The 21,949-nt window shown below is 39.6% G+C and overlaps 2 protein-coding genes across 2 annotated transcripts in view; both read right to left on the bottom strand.

Moving 5' to 3' along the window:
• Positions 1-128: 128 nt before the first annotated feature.
• LOC124638877 (transcription factor A, mitochondrial) lies at positions 129-2,190 on the bottom strand. Its single transcript, XM_047176010.1, has 5 exons — positions 2,035-2,190; positions 1,665-1,875; positions 1,261-1,419; positions 888-1,081; positions 129-614 (listed from the first exon to the last, which is right to left on the bottom strand). Exons 1-5 carry the CDS (start codon positions 2,106-2,108, stop codon positions 503-505), a joined length of 750 nt encoding a protein of 249 aa, XP_047031966.1. The 5' UTR covers positions 2,109-2,190; the 3' UTR covers positions 129-502.
• Positions 2,191-3,191: 1,001 nt separating this feature from the next.
• LOC124638863 (frizzled-4) overlaps positions 3,192-21,949 on the bottom strand; it is a 40,308-nt gene continuing 21,550 nt past the window's right edge. Inside the window, exons 2-3 of the mRNA XM_047175990.1 lie at positions 8,407-8,582; positions 3,192-4,878 (exon numbers count right to left, since the gene is read on the bottom strand). Coding sequence (XP_047031946.1) covers positions 4,241-4,878; positions 8,407-8,582 — 814 coding nt within the window. The 3' untranslated portion in view covers positions 3,192-4,240. The remainder of the gene's footprint in view (positions 4,879-8,406; positions 8,583-21,949) is intronic.

Raw genomic sequence — 21,949 nt, 5'->3', positions numbered from 1 at the left:
AACGGATTTTGTATGATAACGAACGTGTGTTCGTGAGGCCCGCGGTTGTCAAAATCCGCTAGTTCGAAAGTGCTCTAATGAAAGTATTTACAGGTTGTGGATGAAACTCAGGATGAAAAAAAAACATCTTTACATAATCATAAACTGTATTCAATTACGAAACTCACACAAAGGTGAAAGAAAAAAACTATCAACAAAAAAATGCATGAACTGTGATCCAGATCTACAAAACTAAAACTTAACGATTAAAGAAGTTTTTAATACTACTGAAGATATTCTTACTCTGTTTACGTTGGTCACTTTGAACTGGCATTTTAGGAACGCCTGTATCACCCGTGCTCCGACGATCTGACTCTGAAGTGACAGAAATATTTTGAGGGACTACGCTTTCCTTAACTGTAAAGAAGTTTTGACTGGAAGTTGGCTTATCAATACTTTGTACAATATCATCCTTATCGCTATTTAGGGAAGAGTCAGCTGATTCATCAGAGCACCCGAGTTCCTATTGGGTCTTTGCCGCAGCCTTAGGCTTTTTCTCTCGGATTGGTTTGCTACGAACAAGATCTGTGCGGCCCATTGATATCATTTTCAGTTCCCAAGCTTCTAGTTCTTTCCTGTAAACAAAACCATTTTTATAAGATATGCTATATAATTTTGGATTGGCAATTAGCCAATGAAGCATAGCTTTCACGCAAGACGACGGCAATCGTAAGTAAATTAGGAGCACAAGTATACACGCATGAGTTTCTTTCAAAGAGTTTCTTTCCAGCAATGTGCCATGATGAAAAAAAGTTTGGCGAGAACTGTCTCATTTCTTATTATTAAAATACTAGATTTTAGACTGCATATACTTTTAAGCCTAATACTTTAAAAAGATTTGAACTTACTTATACTTAGTCATGAGGTCTGCAGCTTGTTTTTCATACTTAGCTTTTTCATTTGCAGATAACTTAAGCCACTCTTGTTTGACTAGTTCTTGATACTGTTTCAAGTCTTTGCCTTTAAAAACTTCCTTTCTAGTTTGAGTAAAGAGGAAATAGGAAGACATTGGCTTTTTTGGACGTCCAAGCTCTTTGTACTCCTGAAAAATATTATATTTGACATATAAATAATGGTACATTTCAGAGTAGTAAGAAGATTAAATAAGTAGTAAGAACAGTAAGAAGTTAATTAACAGAAAGATGGATAATTATTGAAAGTAAAGTAGGTATACTTTCTAAGAATAAATTAATGCTATTTCATAATTATTGTGTTACTTACAGCCCGTAACTTTCTTTTTTCTTTGGCTACAGCCATTTCATCCTTCAGTCTTTTAATGTCTTCCTTCTGTTTGTCTGTTAGTGAAGATTCATACATTGCCTTGATTTTCTTGTAATCTTCTAAATCTTTCTCATATTCCTTTGCCATCTGAGTTTTAGTCTACAATAAAGAAATACTATTTTAATCACACTAATATTATAGATGTGAAAGTTTGTATGTATGGGTTCTTGGCTTGCAAACAAAAGCAATGGGATTGAGCTGAATAAAACTTGGCAGCTTACATATCAGAATAACATATAGGCTGCTTTTATCTTGGACCAGGAAGTAGGTAGAACTGCTGGTGGAAGCTGGTATACAGATAAGATTTATTTATATTTTTTTATTGGGTCTAGAAAGTCATTTACCTCTAAATCCAACTGTTGCCAGTGTTTAGATGTCCAGGAAATAGCCTCCTTAGATGAGATGCCAGGGTTCTTAGCCAGGAGAGCTGGCCTCATCTGTGTCATAAACTTGAAAAATGGTGTTAGAGGCCTCTTTGGCTTTTCTAAGCCAAGCCTCTCTTCTGCAGACTTTCTTGTGTAGCTGCATACTTGAATGGGATTCAACCAACTAGTTCTGTAACAGAATAAATCAACAGAACTGTTAAATGATTTTCAAATTAATATACATAAGGCTTTATTTCACTTCATGTTTATCAAACGAGCAATTCAGGGATAGTTCTCTAAAATGTTCTAATGAAAACAATAACCCGTAGCGTCATAACCTCAATCTCACCTTCCGTGTAGAACACTTTTATAACTTCCTAAGAAGTAATTGCTTAGTCGAGAAAGCTGAGTAAACGAGGTCATTGTAAAAACTGCTACTTATTTCACAAATTTAACATACGAATAATAATAAATATGACCCGTTTATATAAAAATAATATTCTTCAAAAATTCAAAATCGTAGTCGGAGCCTAGCAACTGTTTGGAATAAAGTATGACTTTTTAAGCATTACAAAATGAGATAGGTGTATATCGTATCCACTGGGGTGAAAGAGACGCTGAGTGAGATGCTAAAAATAGTTAATGTGAACAGGACTGAAATGTTTTTCATAATGTCAACACCAATGTTACCAGCATCAATAAATTATCTGTTACACTAAAAAAACATTTATAAGACAATGGAAAAAAAGAAGAAATTATTAAAGATATTTAGAAGGGGTGGTTTAGAAAATAGTTAATAGCATATCATGGAAATATATATTTCTTAATTGTATTTCAATATACATTCAGTTTACATTCAATTACCGGTCAGGTCTCTAGGTATACCTCGCTATGGGATCACCACAAGATAGGCAGAGACCAATAATCTGAGGTACACCTACTTACCTAGATATTTCAGTTCCTCATTATCTAATCATCATAACAAATACGGCAATAGTTATTTTTTCATTTGATTATTTTTTTCTTTAAAAAAGATATGGGGTTTCAATTTCGAATAGGTTGTGTCTTGTTATCTTTCCTTATACAATGTCAGGAGTCTAAACGCTATAACTATAATATTTTGTGCCTTCTCACTTTAAGCACAAAACATAAACTCCGATCACAAATTATTATTTATTAATTTAAAATATTTATTTATTTATTTCAATACCCGCATGTACACATAACCCACTCACTGATTACGTAGTAAATATTATAGTAATCTGTGCTAGATACTTTCTAGTTTAGAACATGCCTAGTCGGTACCAGACATCATTTCAGTACCTTACCTGCTGGTAGACTTCGCAGTTCGTAAACGAGTTGGCTCCATCATTATCGCCTGGTCCATTCATCATCCCATACCCAGACGGTGGAGTACCTAGTACCTAACAGTTTTGTCCCGAATCTAGGCTAGCCGTAGGCGTAAACAGTTTAAGGAGGTAATTAGAAATTAAAAACATATTTTAATATAATATTTTATTGTAAATCTACTCATTAGCCGCTATTTCCTATTACTTACAAAAACTTATATAAATAAATCTTATTTATTATTCACAAACAAATATTTTCAGTCATTATTTACATTATATAGGTATTTATAAAATATTTTGGCAATGAGGAGGTGGGTTTTTCGCAGTAAATATTTTGTTTTATATTTTTTCTTCAAAAAGTCAGGAGTCGTAGTTTTTTGCGGTATGTAGCAGTTACAAAGAGACCAAGATAGAACAAATGTGTATGAAAATGAAAATACTTGTCATTGGCTTTCACAAAATGAAGAGTGCCAGAAAAAATGCAAATATTAAAAACATACAGAAGGATGACGCTTTTTCCGAAATATTAGGAAAAAGCGCGTACCTAGCAGGTAGCTGTAAGCGTATACATTTAAAAATAAAATGAGGACGTATGATAATAATACCTAGATTCTTAATTTAGTCATAGTCTTTTCTAATTTTATTTACAATTCGGAGTAACTAAATACTCATTAAACTTATATACATTTTGTAATTTAAATTATGTACAATACAAACAAATGTTTAAACTTATTTCTACTAAGGCAATCTTTTCGGACCAAACCAGATATTTTTGAATTGTTATCAGAAAATTGGACTTCAAATTATTTGCTATTTTGTTTTGAATAATCAATAACTGAGCACGCTAAAGATTGATTAAACATTTTTGATGACAGGCTACGAATAGACAAATTTTATAAATTAAAACAAATGCGAGGCTGGCCATGTTAGACACACGAAACAAAAAAATCTTCATTAATTATTATGCATCATTCATAACAAAAATACTATTAATTACAATTATTATAAATACTTAATTATTACGAGGCCTTTCATTCTGGCCCTTGGCAATTAATTGTAAAACGAATGGCACTTGAATATTAGTTCACCAACAATTTACAAATTTTAAATGCATCCACGGAGGTTCAGCTCCTTAATATTGTCTTTGAACCATGTCTGAACATACATTAAGTAAGTGAAAACATGATTATGCGCCCATTTTGCTGGTCAGAGAATAGTTTCCCCGGCTGAGTAATGGTAGTGCCTTGGCTTTCTATATGAATGTGTTTGTGGAGGCCTGTACGTAGCGTACTTGTGTGGATGTCTCGTGAGAGTGTGTGGGTGTGACGCATAGCAGTGCAGCGTTAGCGGAGTGGGCGGCGGACCCGGAGGACACTTCGCCATCGGCGGCTTCCTCGGCCCAGCAATCCTCCTCCATAAAGCCTTTAGACTTGGCGTCGCAATCCACACCGCTACCATGACACCAAGGATCTGCGTCGCAAATATTCGAAACAGAAATACCCAGAATGCCGGTTTCGGGTGCGTTGAGGGTTCCGATGAAGGCACAGGAGCAGCGAGCCAGTCGTCTCTCCATGCGTACTCGTACACCCAAGTAGCAAGAATACAGGTTGAAGGGACAGCGTACAGGGCCGCAAAGGCTCCTAATCTCAACACGCTTTGGTCCTGATGAGGTTGAGGTGGTGAGTTCAGTAGTACTGACGGAGCCGGCACGGGTGCAGGACGCCGGAGAACAGCACGGAAGCCAGATGACAAGAACACGGAGCCGAGGAGCAGGCAGATAGCTTCGGGAATTATGACCAGTGCCAGTAACGACTTACTAGACTGGTTACCCACGAAGCATGTTCCTGTAATCAAAAGAAAACAAAAGCTTTAGTTGGTAAGTAGGTACGCGACAAAGTGGTGCAGGGGTTAGCGGATACCGAATTCTTTTTCACGACCACTCTTTATAGATGTGAATAACATTCCAATTTCCACTAAAGCTGCTCTCAAAGCGAACACCTACACAAACATACGGCGAGAAAAAAGGCTTGCATTAATAAGGCGGTTAAAAGGGCCGATTTAAAATTGAAATAAGAGCGTGCGAGGAGGAAAGGTGTCGTATTTAACGGCTCGAATAATGGTCGAGCATTTCTTTCGGCCGCCATAATGGAAGTGGAATGGAAATAATAAAAATAAAAGCACAATACTCGTGGCATGATTGAAACTGCAATATGCCTGAGAATCGGGCCGCGTGGCACTTTGCTCGCACTTCGCATAATGGCGATGAAAATAAACGTAAGAGGGTTTTAAAATATCTCCACAGGCGGAGATAAACAGATAGGAAACCACACGTTAGATAGTCAGTCCTGACGCTAAGTAGTGAGAACACGAATAAATTATATTCGCATCAGTGAAACTTATTGTAGCACATGATCTTGCGGGCGATGCTGTTGAAATACCAACTTTATTGGAGCTCAAACAGCTAAAGAAAAGCTAAAATATGCCACATTAAATTGAATACACGAAATACAAAAAAGTCGTCAGTTTATTTAAATATATTTGACTTGCTGGTTCCCAAGTTGGGTCCATAACGACACTGCCATTAGCATGATATAATAAACCTTCCAGTTTTTACTGATCATGAATTTATTACAGTCGACAAGTCGGACGGGGCCAAGTGATTTATGTCCAAAAGTTTATTTAACCAGGCGGTAAAATATTTTTAAGTGTATGTCCCCATAATTCAGCTTGATAAGTGATGATTGGGTTATTGTTCGTATACAATATTCATAAAACGTTTCTTGGAATCCGTCAAAACAAACGATTTAGATATGGAATTCAATAGTTCTTGGTTCAAGTAGTTCTCTTGTGAATGATAGTATTGTTCAGATAAATAGAAGTGGGATATTTAGGTACCTCCTTTAGCCAAAGATACGTGTGACCAGTTTCCATTTGATAAAGGATGGTATCGTTTGATAAGAGACCGGCAGAAATCTTTATTTAAGTAGGCAATCTCGCCGCTTCTTAGGGACAGTCTTTGTCGGTCCGTACTTTTGTATCACGCAAAACCACAAAGGTTCCGAAGCGCGTATAATACCGACCACCCGATTACGATAAGATTTTTTTAAAATCGTTATCGTTGCGGTGCGGTGTTTTTGTATTGTTCTCTCGACCGTCAAAATTAATCATTCTTAGCTTAAAAAATGATAAGAGGATTTTTTGATAACACCACTTGTACGGCCGCCTAATCACTGTTTACAGTATTTAGTAATGCTACTGTTCCTTTATCTAGGTTTTCAGTGTTTCATGTTGCCGCTACGACCGTTGCTTTTATCTTGTATGTGAAGATGTCCTAGCTGTGAAGGGACTGTGAACACGTGTGTTTCACTAAGTACAAGAACTTGGATGTATAATGCCGCCGTGAATGCGGCCCGTTTGTAGAACCCCAAACAGCGGCACATCGCACGATTCGACGACAAATCTCCGGATTTACTGATACCGATACTGTGTATCTTTCCGAAACCCCGACTCTAGGTCAGATATGACACGAAGCGGTTTCTTTTAAAGATTAAATTAATATTTACAAGAATATTCGAGATCGTTTCCTAGCGCTTAATCTGCTGTCGCTCCTTCGGTTGTTGCACACAGAATAGCCCCGTTTTTGTTACACAACGTGTTTCCTGTGCTTAACCTAATGCGGCTGGATTAGAACTGGCAAAAAGTAGACAGACCTTCATTATTTATTGACATTCAGTAATCTCCACATATCCTCTAATGGCACAAACCGAGTCACAATCTCGTTTAGCACACCAGGAACATTACAATAAGCCGGTACTTCCATACAAACCACTCAATACCATTACAGCATGAATACGTGCTCCCGCGCACTCGTACCAGATTTAATCGCTTTGAAAAATGCCGCCGATGAAACAAGAAAGGACTATTAAAACAGGAACGTTTCTTGCATTTGTGTTGTTTCGCTACGGACGTGTATTAGGACTTATTGATTGATTCAGAAACGAACAATGGGACTTGTTTTTTTGAGGAATATTGTGCGTTGTTCCTGGCTTGGCACGTCAGGTTTGTATTATTCTAAGTTCTGAAGTAATAATTATTATTTGAATTATAAATTAGGAACGCTCCGGGAAAGATATCCCAAAAGGGATACACGAGTTCATATACCACAAAAAGCTTTCTAATCTAGTTCGCTAAACACTACGGAATATGGTGTTCAATAAATAACTTCCAATATGGTGCATCACTAATAGAGGAACCTCCATAAGAAGCGTTGAACTTCTAACATGACCATTTAAAGATGTTCAATCAGAGAGAAAAACGACTCGTGATCGACCGCCTATCCGATATCGTCACGTAGCAATACTAGATTTGATATAAAGATTTGGTCCGACCGATGATCCTATAACCAAATACGAGATTATTTAATTCCATATATTTTTAATGTAGGTACAGCTTTCTGTCCTGACTCCTATTGTCGGAATTTTATGCTGTTGGTTGCGAATGTGATTTGTGCTTTTTTGGCATAGTTACGGCTACATGGAAGACAGAAACGCTGACAGCCATACCTTCAGAGGAGAGTAGTCTCCTCTGGGGATTATACAAGCGCTTTAGATATAGAAATAACTAGGCTGATATTTAGCTCCAGAATAGGTTAACTAATGAAGTCGTTATTTCGATGGACAAAAACCCTAACTGCATTTATTATAGCACATCTTTCTTTATTCCGCCTTCTGTGACGACAAACCTGCCTGATCTTTGGACAGCTTCTACTCGCTAACTATGAAACCGGTCTCTAACTACCATACTTGGCAGACCCAGTTACTAAGAAACGATGTGTTATAAAAACATATGATGGACTGCACTGATGATGTGTAAAAGTCGCCTGTGTATCGGAATAGTAAATCGTAAATTAAAATTCTATACCACCGCTCCTTATAAACTTGATCGTAATGATGTGTCAATCGAGAGGAGATAAATGTCATCTTTTTTGAAAGGATGTGGTGACTAATTAATTTTGTATCAGCAAACAGAAGCAATAAGGAGTTGTTACGTTTCTGAGTCTAATTAGCAGTTTGCCAATTGCTATCGACGTTGATTAAATGTCACTGAAGAAAAAAATATGTTAACATTGCAGAAACGAGAGCACCAAGAATATGGTAAAATAATGTGGTGCACTTACATTCAAGGAATGTCGATTTCAGTGAAAAAAGTTTTCTAAGAAGAATGTACATTCTTCAAAGTCAATCGTGCGTGCGTACAAGATTCACAGAAGACACCAAACTGCCAAGAGATGCAATCTCTCCTGTCCCACAATGCAAAGCTAAAGAATCCTAATGAACCAATAGGAGAAGTAAGTAAGTACAAAAGAATCTTACCAGTCAATTCATCAGCATCAACATCTCTAGTCACGAGCACAGCTGCCGCTAAAGCCGCTGGTACTCCCCAAGCTGCCAACTGCAGGAGTGAGGAGTGGCGGTTGTTGCGAGCTCCCGCCGCCGGTGCTGGGGGTCGCATGACACTGGCACGCCATGCTCCTGCTACCACCACCCACCTGGAACACAGAAAAAGCAACATCAGTAATTGTTTTGGCATATATTTCCCGTATTTGAAAGACAGGGGTTGGATGATTAAGTTCACGGTAGGAGTCGTTCATGGGCTCAAAAGATACCACTGGTTGCATAATGATAAAGTCAACAATTACATTAGTTATAAGTATTTATTCCTGAAGAATATAATGTAGATTTATCTGGTGACTGATCCTACGTAAATAGCACCAATAACTTTACAATATTAATTGGTTCGTTGCTCATTTACGCCGTTAGAATTAATAGCAGCCAATAATTCATGTCATGATATCCAGTTGTAAAATCTTCCAAGAATTTGCGTTCTCTCGACCATTTTAAGTAGGACAAACATTATATATCTAGCTTTATATTGATGCGGGTTGGCGCCAGTTCAGTACACTTGTGAACGTGTTACACGCCATTACATTTGATCTAGATCCTGGATGGTACGAGAATACGTGTGAATTTGCTACCGCTGCTCGCGCGCACGCTTCGAGCTCCCTTGAAGTAGTGTGTATGCATGGATGACACAGTAAGCAGTTTGAATCTCATCAGTAGATCTTGGGTGACTTTAAGTTCATCACAATTTTCTACCATTGCAAATCTTCATATTTGACGAGTCGTTGAAGAAGATATTTATTCCCAAGCACAATGTCTTGGGACATGGAGTCATCGTCTTTCACAGAATACAATAAATTCGAACTCCCATAAAACATTAAGTAAAAAGTGCTTGACCAGCTACTAGCAAGATCAATGATGGCTGACCAAGTAATTAAGATAATTAAACAGTCAATGGACAAGGTTAAGAAACAGCTGTAGTAGGCAGGTGTGTTACAATAAACGAACTACGAAGCCCTATGATAACACTAGTTACTTATCAAGATTACATTCAGTTAGTACGGTGACAATACGATTTTCCTGTAAAATATAGATCGTGTTCGATTAGGTACAGATGTTATCAGTGATTTTGCGATATCGACTATCTTATTTTTTTTATTTGGATTTTATGATGTCAACATCGTTAAACATGTGCTCGATCTAGACTGCGCGTCTAGTGGTTTGATTAAATGATTTTATTGTAAAACTGCGGACTGCTTTCTGCAGTCAGGTAATTATTTTACAATATTGTGACTATTCTGAGAAACTGTGCGAAAGTTTTGCACATCCTAGGAATGTAGGTGTAGATATTTTAGGAAAAATATTTTAGAGGTCAAGTTCTGCGTGCCGAAAAACACACAAACCTGTTTATTTTCTGCGTGTCCAAATTGTAAATTACACCAATTATTCGCACATAAAGGGTAATTAGAATCTGACACCAGTTCTGTAGACTCAATTTGCTTTGCACACTTTTTACAAAGAATTCTTATTTATTTCTTTTTGATTACCTTTTGTTTTTAAAAAGTAATCCGGTCTATTCTGTATGCAGCACGGCAACAATGTAATTTTACACCGACTTGTTAGGCCTCTGATGTTAACAAAAAGTGGTTGTAATCAAGATGACAGTGTAATTCGATGCCGCTGAGAGCTGACTCTCGTTATATCTACTATCATAAAAACTCTTTGTTTCATTTTTTTCTACTCATTATTTAAAATTTTACGATCTCAGCCACTGATCGATAAATCGCTAATCCAGGCTGCCATTAAATTTATTTTAGAGCAGCTTCAACGCGGAGCCGCATGCTCTCGGGACCTCGTAAACGTTCTTGTTGAACTTCGCCACGAGTAAATTATAGCCTTTGTCAACCCTTACTTAACTCGTAAAACATCTGACAGGTAAATCCTTCCCACTACGGTCGAGAAAGGTGTCGCCTTGTTTTCAACCGCCACCATTGCAACTAGACCCGTTTCGTTCCTTGATGCACGAAGCAAGATTACCCACGGAACAGGGACTCAAAGGGCTCCTCGGGGCATACTTAAGCTGGACAAAGATCTCCGCAGTGGCGTGTCACTGGCACTTGAACAAACAACGGTCCCTATTTGTACAGAACCGAAAGTGGCGATAGTCCAAACACCGGTGTTTGTTCGCTTGCTCGCATGTTTGATCCGGCCTCCGCCGCCGGCGCATGTTGGCTAACATTTTACTAATGTTTGTACGATTTGCATTGTGATAATTAGGCTCATTTCTTTCAAGTACTTATGAACACACGCAACACGTCTGAGTTTTCATGCTCGTAAAAAGTTTAATTTTAAGATCACACAGCGAAGTTAAAACTAAAGTTTACTACTTTTGAAGTAATCGAATTTGTAAATGTTATGACAGTCAATCAGTATCGCAATAAAACAAAAACCTTTTAGCATATTAGTACAAAGTACTTGGAGTGCGATTTATGACTCAATAAAGCATCGGGATCTATCGAGCGCTGGGCGCGTCCCTCGGCCGCGCGAGTCGTTTGTCTGCGGCGCGAGCGCAAGGAAATGCAAATGTTATTACATCGAGGCGCGAACGGACGGACGCTTTTAAGAACATTTTTTATTTCTTTTTGTGTTTATGTGGCGTCGTGTCGTGGCTCAAGTGGCCATTAAACGATAACGCTATCTCCACAACGATTGGTTTCACGCCGTAAAGAAATATATTTATTTGACAAGAGCGAGATGCGATGCAATATTTATAGTGTTATGAGTTCATGAATATGTATAGTGATGAGGTAATGAGAAGCACAATGCTCCTATAGTGTCCGTAAGCTCGATACGTCAACATTATTAACACGCTGTTGCTGTATGTTTATGTCAGTAATTACATTTCGTAACTGACACTTCACATTTAATATGGATGACACGAACTGAATAAATTGTAACTCGTTGTTAATTTAATGTGTCGTCTATTTTTAATTGGTATTTTTTGGTCGCATTCAAACATGGTTGCTTGTGGTCCAGTTGGTGTGGTAATACAAATAAATGTGGACGTGGACGTTCAACATACAGTGCGGTCAGAGGCTGAGATTAAGTCTGGTCAGATAAAAATATGTTAAAAATCATTAATTTTAATACTTTGTTACCTTTAAAGGTCCACTGGCGTGTTTATGAGACCACACATGTGGCTATTACATTTGTATTCTTATTTCAAATGTCGGGTAGTCGTAAATGTCGACATGACATATGTCGGTCTCGCACCGGTGCGTCTGCGCAGAGACGCGAGACACCTCCGTCTTACAAGTACAGCAACGTCAAACAAATTCAAAATGATTGACGGACTATGTTTAACTTGTGCTTGAAAAAATATGACGGAGAGTCGGTCAAACAAAAAGGCTGATGCATTTTAAGTTTTTAATACGAAGCTATTTTTAGGCAGACCGTACCTATCTGTCAGACGAAGACTTGTAGCTTGGTGGGAGATTTATTTTTGGGACGTTGAGAATTTGTATCTGTTTTAAGATAATTTATCAGAACTTAAATAGTTATCTATACATATATAAATAATAAATCTGTAAAAAAACTGTGTCTGTACATTGAATTTATTAAAAAAATAATAATTGGGTGGGGTTTAGAAACAGTAATGGAGCACAAATCCAAAAAAAAAATTTCTGTCTGTATGTCTGTATGTCTGTTTGTTTGTACACGCTAATCTTCCGAACTACTGAACGGATTTCAATGATTTTTTCTTTGTTGTATCAGTATTAAGCCTGGTCAACATATAGGCTATAATTTATCTTCGAAACTTGAAGACCTGATGCAGAACTCCAACAGACCAATGAAACTATAAGAGATACAAATATGGTGCCGTGGCAAAAATTGTTTCATTTGACGAGCATTTTCAGCTGAGATAATAAATTTTAAGATCTGGAACACCTGATGTGGAACCCCAAGAGCCCAGCTTCTCTGTAGATACCATATACAGGTATGCCGTTTTAGCAAAAGTTGTTCAATTTGATAAGCACTTTCTATTGACTTATACAAATTGAAGATCTAAAACACCTGATGTGGAACTCCTGGGGCCCAGCTAGACTATAGCATATAGAGGTATGATGTTTTAGCAAAAGTTGTTCAATCTGATAAGCACTCTCTGTTGACTTATAAAAATTGAAGATGTAAAACACCTGATGTGGAACTCCAGGAGCCCTGCTAGACTATATGAAGCATATGAAGATATGACGTTTTAGCAAAAGTGGTTCAATCTGATAAGCACTCTCTATTGACGTATAAACATCGAAGATCTGGAACACCTGATGTGGAACTTCAAGAGCAATACTACACTTGAAATGTATAGAAATTAATGTTATGAAATAGGTATGGTGAATCAAAAAAAGTAATTAGTCCGTCTTTTATATAACCCTAAAATAATGGACACGCATTTTTCTTCTCTCTCTCACAAACAAATAATAACGAAGATACAACAACGCTTGAATTTCGTGTTAAGTCACTGCTTAGTACAAATTTTACATACCTAGACGTGGCGTCACGAGCCTCCACTCTCTAACTTTGTTGGGTTATATATCATTATTATTTTGTATGTCTCTTCCAGACCTCGGGACGACAGAGTACCGAATTTTTGGGAGGCAAACGTGGGGCCGAAGCCAACACGCTGAAACCCTTTTGAGACAACTTTAACGAAATGGTGACACAAAACCGACGATTATCCCTTTATACACTATAGAAATGAACCCAAGGACAATCCCCGGTGGACGTCGTTAAAAAAAAGACAGTCCCCGGTTCTGTGCTAAACTATTGTTAACTATGGAGGAAAACTATTTGGGCTATTGTGATGGGATGTTAGTGGATGACAATGTATTAGGTACACGTAAAAACGGCAGGTGGAGACTCGCCACCTCACTTACTGGGCCCTCGGGAACCAGTCACTGAATAGCAACAAGAGGGCAACAGGGACATGAACGGCTGAAGGGTGAGGATACCTCGGCGGTGAGGATACTTTAAACGCAGATTACGCGCTCCCTGTGCTTACCAGAGGCACCTACCGTCCGAGCAGGGCTACTAATCCTGCTCTAGCGACTCCACTCTGGACGGCCAAGCCAACCCAGAGGCGTGAGACCTACCCCCGTCATGGTTTACTCCGACCGGCCGGAGATGGGGGACAGTATACACTCCCTGGAGAACTCAGTATATATAGCTACGCGGGGTCGCTACTCCCCGTCATCAGCCTCCGATGTCCTGCGGTGCCTATATCTCATTATTACTGTCGTTATTATCTCAAGGTCCTTTGTCCCAATTATGTTAGGGTCGACTTCCAGTCACGATGCAACTGAGTACCAGTGTTTTACAAGGAGCGACTGCTTATCTGACCTCCACAACCCGGTTACCCGCTCAACCCAACACCCCTTGGTAAGACTTACTGGCTTCTGACTACCCATAACGACTGCCAAGAATGTTCAATGACAGTGGGAACCTACACAGTTTAACATCCCCTCCAAATAACGGTCATTGGTATCCAAAATATACGTAGAAAGTACATACGAACTTAGAAAAGTTGCATTGGCAGGCACTTGCCAGACCTGGGGCCCGATTCTCCTAAGTTAATAATGTCAAAATCGAATCGCAATAGCAGTTTTAACCATATCGGGCATTCTGCTACTAATAAAAGACCAATCGTATTCGATTGACATTTAATTGGTGTGCGATTGGTCTGCTATTTTGGTAATTTTGGTCTATACGGTAGTTTGCTGTACAATCATTTTGCAATCGTAAATAATTTGCAGACAAAATGATTCATTATTGAATGACAGAAAAGGATAAAAACATTTATATCAAAGAAAAAATAACGGAATGCCACATCCGCTTCAATCGTAATCGAGTCGGGATTGGATTTCAGTCGAATCGAGTCGAACGTGAATCGTATGTCGCTTAAGTAAAATTAGGAGAATCGGGCCCCTGGAATCAAAGACGCACGCTCATACTTGAGAGATTGGTTCTCTACCCACTAAACCACCACGAATTCCACTAAGTCACCACGACTTTGTCATCTATTTAATGTTTTTTTACGTAATAATACGTGTAATATTTTTGCCACACACAACTTAAATGCGGACTAATTAGAATCACTACTTTTATCCCTATGGTCACGTCTATTGCGACTATTCAGATCTTTGATTTTGCTGACCCCATAGTCGCTGGCATAAGGGACAGGATCCGCGTACGAAGTCGCGGGCAGAAGCTAGTCTTTAATAATATCTTCGCTCCTGTCCCAACCTTCACAGGAAAAACAATCAAAGCTCAAATCTTTATGAAAACTTTCCAAACAAACCATTACATATGATCAGGAATGGTAACGCGTACTATTCATATGGAATCGTTTACATTTCAAGCAGAGATAGTAAGACGGGCTGACGAAGCTTTGGGGCACGGACGCACGCCCTGCCAGCGCTCGTTAACTCGCTCGTAACAATAAAACACAACACCCACAACACTATTTGGGTGAACGGACCCATTTATTGCCTTAGACGGGACGCTATTCTGCCACAATACCGTATTCTATAACTCAGACACCATTAAAATAGCGTTTCCCTATTTTAACTTTAAATTGCATTCTGTAAATGGCCTCACCCACGTTTTAGTAATACCTACTTGTTCTAAGCTTAATCATTTAGTCATAAAAGGCGTTCGATATGTTGATCGAATTCCCCGATTAAATGAACTGGTTGAACAGTGATGTCATGTTAAATTGCTGAACACTGAGCTGTTTATGATTGAGCATCGAAACAACGTATTTAGAATCAGTGCGCTTGTTTCTTTAACAACATATGGACGGCCGTCGACCAGTCATACATTTCCTCTTAGTATTAAAAGAACAACACAAGCTGCAGAATGTGACCGTGGATGATGCATGTCGTGCCGAAGGGACTCGGTTTATTTCGGGAGCTCGTAAAATCGATTATCCGTCCGATTCCAGCGCGTTCGGCTCGACACTCGCGCGCAACGCTCGTCGCCCGCGCGCTCCAAACAGGATGCACTATTTCTGTTACGCCTCTGACAGAGATATGTGTATGATATTAACGAGATTCAAATGTATTATGAGCCTATTTATAAGGATAAATATGGGCTGCTGAAATAAACATAGTCGGATTCCTGAAATTATGTAAGCACGCTCTCGTTCTTACATGAATGTTGCCTCTAAAACTGTCAGAGCTACGGTCTCGAAGACAGGTTATTCCAAAAGCTCGCGACATTGTAAGCCAAGTACTTGATTGCTATAAGACTTTCAGACCAAGTACCTACTACGTAAGACTACGTATTCCATGATTCTAACTCCCAATCATCCAGGAACCTTTGAACCCCATACTTAACTGCCCAAAATGGCGAACAAGTTCACAGCAGGTGGCTAAATATGGCCGCGAGAGTTGAACGCACCACCACCGGCACCACAAGGCAAGTTTACTTGGACCTACCTCGGACGTACAACTGGGTGTCAGTGAAGGAGATTAATGACCTCCCGGAGGTCTAATTACACTGGTCGTGTTATGATGTGGAATGGATATTCGATCAAGTGTTGAGATCGCATATGATTGATGCTTTTCGAAAGGAAAATAAATGATGGAACACTTTATACAACGTGCTGGGAATTCAAATAAGGATATATTGCTTCGTTGCTTATGTTACAGAAGTTGCAACTTTATATTTTAGCCTTACAGGTTTGTTTCGCGTGCATGCAAGTGGTTCAGGGTATAGTTAGCCGTTGCCAAATGGAATTATATGTGAATTGATTCCCCTGTCAATTTGTGGCAAGGGTGTAAAGCGTGTTATTCTTGTTAATTATCACGATTAATTAGTTTTAATTTGTTCCACCAGTTAGTATTCAACAGGCTCGTAATTATGAAGCAAACGTATTTCATTTTAAAGGTCAAAAAAGTACACTAGGTTTTATTTATTTAAAGGCTAAGCTTGACACTATTCGCTGAGGTTATTAATGTTGGTGATTGAGTTTGGCGTCCAGCCGGGGACGCCTTGATTTAGGTATTTTGCTAGAAACAGGCTGTGAGATTAAATAAATGAAAGATCAAGTACTTACAGGATGCCAGGAACACAGGGATCACAACACCAGAGCACTTTTAGTCGTATTCACAGGTTTTATTTTATTTTTTACACCGCGCGCGCAGTTATCGATGCCGGCCGGCCATTGCTGAGTTTGAAACTGGAGTTTTGTCTATGAGTTCCATAGATGGCGCTCGATGCGCAGTTTTGGTTGCGTTCGGTGCTTTGTGACGATGAATAGGGAGGAAAAGGATAGGAAAGGAAGTATCCCAAAGCCTGTTCATATCCCCCCACTTGAAATCACCCAGGGATTTCATAAGTTTTGATAAATTTAAGATTTGAGATTAAAATCGAGGGCCTATGCAGATTCATATGTCATCATTATAAGATTTTTAGTTAATAGATTAATAATAAGATAATAGATACGTATAAGTTTTAAGATAGGTGAGTAATAATAAAATTTTAATAATATAATTAAGATAATGTATTAATAAATGTGTGTAGTTAAATTAATTGTTTTGTTCAATTGGAAGAGGACAAATTTTGACAGCAGGTCTTGTAAGTAAGCCTTTTGATGTTTTGACTGTTACCACACGAGTAATGTTATCTTTACCCGGATGGAGCTGTACGACACGACCCAACCTCCATTCGTTAGCAGGTAAGTTTGGTTCGTAAATGGTTACAAGATCATTCAACTTTGGTTGATGGTTGCCATGTTTAAACCATTTCAGTCGCTGTTGCAACGTATGTAAATAGTCCCTTTGCCAAGTGCGCCAAAAAATCTGAGATAGGCGCTGTAAGAGCTGCCAACGAGTACGTAAGGTCTCGTTTTCAGAATGTACCGGTTCGGGCAGAGATATTAAAGGTCGACCGATGAGGAAGTGACCAGCTGTAAGAGCGTCAACCTCGTCGGGATCGGAAGATAATTCCACTAAAGGTCTAGAGTTTAACATGGCTTCTATTTTCGTTAAGATCGTATAAAATTCTTCAAAGGTAAGAACCTGCGATCCGATTATACGTTTGAGATGATATTTGGTAGATTTTATACCGCTCTCGAATATGCCTCCGAAGTGAGGGCCCGAAGGAGGATTGAGCTTCCACGTAATTCCTCGAGAAGCGAGCTGATTGGAAATACTGTTGCGTTCGCGGTTGAGCATTTCGCTGACTTCCGATAAATAACGTCTGGCACCCACGAAGTTAGTACCACCATCTGTGACTATAGAGTGACAAAGTCCTCTGCGTGATACAAAACGATCCAAGGCCGCTATAAACGCTTCAGATGTGAGCTCGGTGACGAGCTCGAGATGAACTGCCTTGGTAGCGTGGCATACTATGAGGCAAAGATATGCTTTGTAAGTTTTGGCGTTACGGCGTCTACTTTCTTTTATGATAAACGGACCTCCGAAGTCGATGCCGATTGTTTGAAAACAATGACCTGTTTGTAGTCGGGAAGGTGGAAGATCACCTTGAAAAGGTTGAAGTGGAATCGGTTTGATTTTAAAACAAATCACGCATTTTGATAAACGCGATCTGATGAGATTCCTGACGCCGAGTATCCAATATCGACGCATAATTAAAGATTGGAGTAGACGAGGCCCACAATGAAGGTAAGTTGCATGAAAGTGGTCGATAAGAAGAGTACTCAGTCGGGAAGTTTTAGGCAACAGATATGGATGTTTGACGTGACAAGGTAACGACGCGTGCTTAAGACGTCCCCCCACTCGCAAGATTCCGCGAGTGTCCACAAAAGGAGAGAGTTTAGATAATTGTTTAGGTAAGGGTCTATTGGATGCAATCAAAGATATGACATCATTAAAACTTTGCTGTTGAACATATTTTGTTAGATGGTCCAGAGACTGACTTAGTTCAGCGGCTGTGAGGTAAGGTAGTAAGTTACGGTCAGAACGTTTTGCTTTCGCGTTTTTAATGAAACGATTGATCCATGCAACCACTCTTTCCACGTGGGAAAGAGAGGAGTGGCGTTCCATGATGGAATCGAGTAAGTCAGCTTCACGCGTCACAGTTGTGTGACACGCGCGTGATGAGGGCTTAAGTTCTGGCACGTTATCTGACACTTCAACTGCTGATACAGGCCAGTTAAAGGGTTCGTGGTGCAACCACTGAGGGCCAGACCACCAAATTTGAGCTGAAGATAGAGATAGGCATGATAAGCCACGACTACAGACGTCGGCTGGGTTGTCATGGGTGGACACATGTCGCCACTCAGTTGGCACAGGACTGTCGTTAATAAGGACTACTCTGTGAGCAACGAAGGTCTTAAGTTTGTGTGGCTCAGTATTCAACCACGACAATACAGTCGAGCTGTCTGTAAACAAGGTAGATTTATTTAAGATGATTTTAGAACTAAGCAAGGAGTGAATGCGATTTATTACTTTGACCAGCAATACAGCACTGCACAACTCTAAACGGTTAACAGTCAACACTTTCAGAGGTGCAACCTTGGACTTAGCAATTAAAAGATAAACTTGAACACCGTGAGGGGTGGCGACACGAAGATAAACACAACAGCCATATGCTTTCGTGGATCCATCACAAAATCCGATGAGTTGAAATGCTTTAGATTGAGAAGGTATAATCCTACGAGGGATTTGTATTAGATTTAAGTTATGGAGATCAGCTATAAAGGTTTGCCATTCTACAGCTACATCCCTGGGCACAGGTTCGTCCCATGAAAGATTAAGACGCCACAAATCTTGAAGGAGCAATTTGGCTTTTAGGATACAAGGTGTAAGCCACCCTAGAGGATCGAAAATACGCGCGATGCTAGATAAGATTGAACGCTTGGTACATTCACCGTCCTCGATAGGGGAGTGTGAATAACTGAAGTTGTCACTCACAGGGTCATATTGGACTCCTAAGATTTTTAAAGTTGATTTATCGCTTTCATCAGAAAAAAGTTTAGGTTTTTGACAATGATCTACTGGCAAAGTATTAAGGACCGATTGCGACTTACTACTCCATTTTCGGAGCTCAAGTTGAGCACAACCTAGCAAAGAGATAAGTTGATTTTTTAGTTCTATAGCTTCACGTACAGAGGGCGCGCCACTAGTTATATCGTCGACATATGTCTCATGAAGAAGAGCTTCAGCTGCACGTGGATACGCGGCGCCATGATCGACAGCTAATTGGTGGAGGGTGCGGATGGCCAGATAAGGTGAACTACTAACTCCGTAGGTGACAGTCGCGAGTTCGTACTCTTTTACTGGATCACTGGGAGATTCTCGCCATAGTATGTGTTGATAATTCCGATCCTCCGGTCTTATTAAGATCCCTCTATACATCTTGGATATGTCACACGTTACAACTACTGTGTGTAATCTGAAGCCAGTTATGATGTCTACAATATCTACTTGAAGCTTTGGGCCAGTATAAACAATGTCATTTAAAGAAAGACCGTTAGTAGTTTTAGAGCTAGCATCGAATACTACTCTCAATTTAGTGGTCGTGCTCTCTGGGCGAACGACACAACTGTGAGGGATGAGATAACGATTGAGAGTAGGTACTGCAGGGTCAGGTGCAGGATACATATGATTTAAATTCTCGTACTCGCGCATAAAGTTTACATAATCGGATTTAAGTTCAGTCTGACGATTAAGTTTCTTTTCAAGATTAGTAAAACGCGAGAGTGTATTATTGTAAGATTCACCCAATGACCGATCGCCTTCCTTTAAGAGGATAGGTACGACATATCGGCCGTTAGGTTCGCGATAGGTTAGATCTGTGTACATACGTTCGCAGGTATCATTCTCGGGTACGGTGATAATAGTGCGTGGTGGTTCCTCCACTTCCCAAAATTTTTGAATTTGTTCCTCTAATTTAAATGTGGTGGCCACTAAAGAGCACGCTGTGTTCAAGGGTACAGAATTAGAATTGACTGCCCCTGTTAAAATCCACCCGAAAACGCTATGCAGAGCGGTAGGTAAACCGGGCCCCAGATTGATACGTTGACCGTCATAAATATCGTGGAATAGCTCCGCCCCTATTAATAAATCAATTTTGGCGGGAACATCATAGTCGCGATCAGCTAACACGAGATGTTTGGAGCGTTCTCGAACGACTGATGGTACTTTAACGCTAGGTATTAGAGCTGTGATGTTATCTAATACGACTAGTTTGATATTAAAGTGCGGAGCATCACCATGTACAGGTAGTATAGTGCAGTCTGTCACCCCCTTTACGTGTGTAACTGAGTTTTGTCCTAGTCCGGCTATGGTCAGATTGCACCGGCGGAGTTTCAACCCAAGTGTTTTTGCGCATGCAGAAGTAATAAAACAATCCTGCGCCCCACTGTCAACGAGTGCGCGCACGGTACATTGCGTGCCGGCGGCGGTGTTGAGCGCGCGCACCTGACAGGTTCCTAGTAAAACCATATCGCGGTTGGGAACTGCAGCGTGAGAATGAGCTGTAACGTTTGCTTCAGTGGACGCGCCGGCGCTAGTGGATGGCGCTTGGTCTATATGCAACAGGGTGTGATGACGTAAACCACACACCGTACAAGTCATTTTTGATAAGCATTTTTCTATGACGTGATTTGTACGTAAACAGTTTGTACACATATTATTTTTAGTTTTTATTAATGCGAGTCTAGCACGAGAGTCTAAAGATTGAAAGGTAGGGCACTGATAAATTGAGTGCGCATTATTGCAATGAGCACAAGCCACATTTGCAAGCGAGTTAGATTTAGCGAGATAAGATGAGCGTTTTTGTCCGCTGCTATTTTGCCCGCGCGGTGCGGGTGCGATCGGAAATTTTGTACACGCGAGTTTACGCGGGGTACTAGAATTATTATTATTTGTAGATTTAGAAGATAGCTGATTAGTTTCTAAGATTTTAACATAATCTTGAAGAAACTTTAACAATTCACAAAAGGTAGGTATTTGCGAAATGTTTGTTTGAGTTTCGAATCGAATGCGCGTGTCCGGATCGAGCGAACGCGATGTTAAATAAAACAAAACAAAATCACCTAAGTTTTCGATTTTCATTGATTGGAGAGCATGGTAAGCCTCATAAGCCTCACCTGTTAACTTTTGCAGATCTTGGAAGTTGCCTGATTTTACAGCTGGCAGGTTGAAAAATTTATCAAGATATGACAAAGCTATAAGACGCTTGTTTTGATAACGCTCGATTAAACTATTAAAAACGACTTCGTAATTATCGGCGGTCATCGGAACTCCTTTGACAATAGACAAAGCGGGGCCTTGTAAACAAGACGCTAAATAATGAAATTTTTCTATTTCCGAAATCGACTTATTATCGTGAATCAAACTTTTGTAAACATCATAAAATGTTTGCCAGTTTTCTATTTTACTATCGAATTTAGGCAACTCAAGTTTAGGTAGCCGCGCGTTACGTCCCGAGTTAGATTTTACTTCCGCTCGCTCTAGAACCGATGACGTATGCGAGGACGTTCCGTCGA

Source organism: Helicoverpa zea, chromosome 18, assembly GCF_022581195.2.
Source record: "Helicoverpa zea isolate HzStark_Cry1AcR chromosome 18, ilHelZeax1.1, whole genome shotgun sequence".
Taxonomy (NCBI): domain Eukaryota; kingdom Metazoa; phylum Arthropoda; class Insecta; order Lepidoptera; family Noctuidae; genus Helicoverpa; species Helicoverpa zea.
The sequence above is the reverse complement of the archived record's forward strand: the minus strand, read 5'-3'. Positions and strand labels throughout refer to the sequence as shown.

Bases quoted from the DNA above. Each gene is read 5' to 3' on its own strand.
- LOC124638877 (XM_047176010.1), bottom strand. From the start codon at position 2,108: ATGACCTCGTTTACTCAGCTTTCTCGACTAAGCAATTACTTCTTAGGA. The intron at 1,876-2,034 runs GTGAGATTGAGG...ATTCTGTTACAG, and splicing joins AAAAGTGTTCTACACGGAAG to AACTAGTTGGTTGAATCCCA. The intron at 615-887 runs GTAAGTTCAAAT...TTTTGTTTACAG, and splicing joins GACCTCATGACTAAGTATAA to GAAAGAACTAGAAGCTTGGG.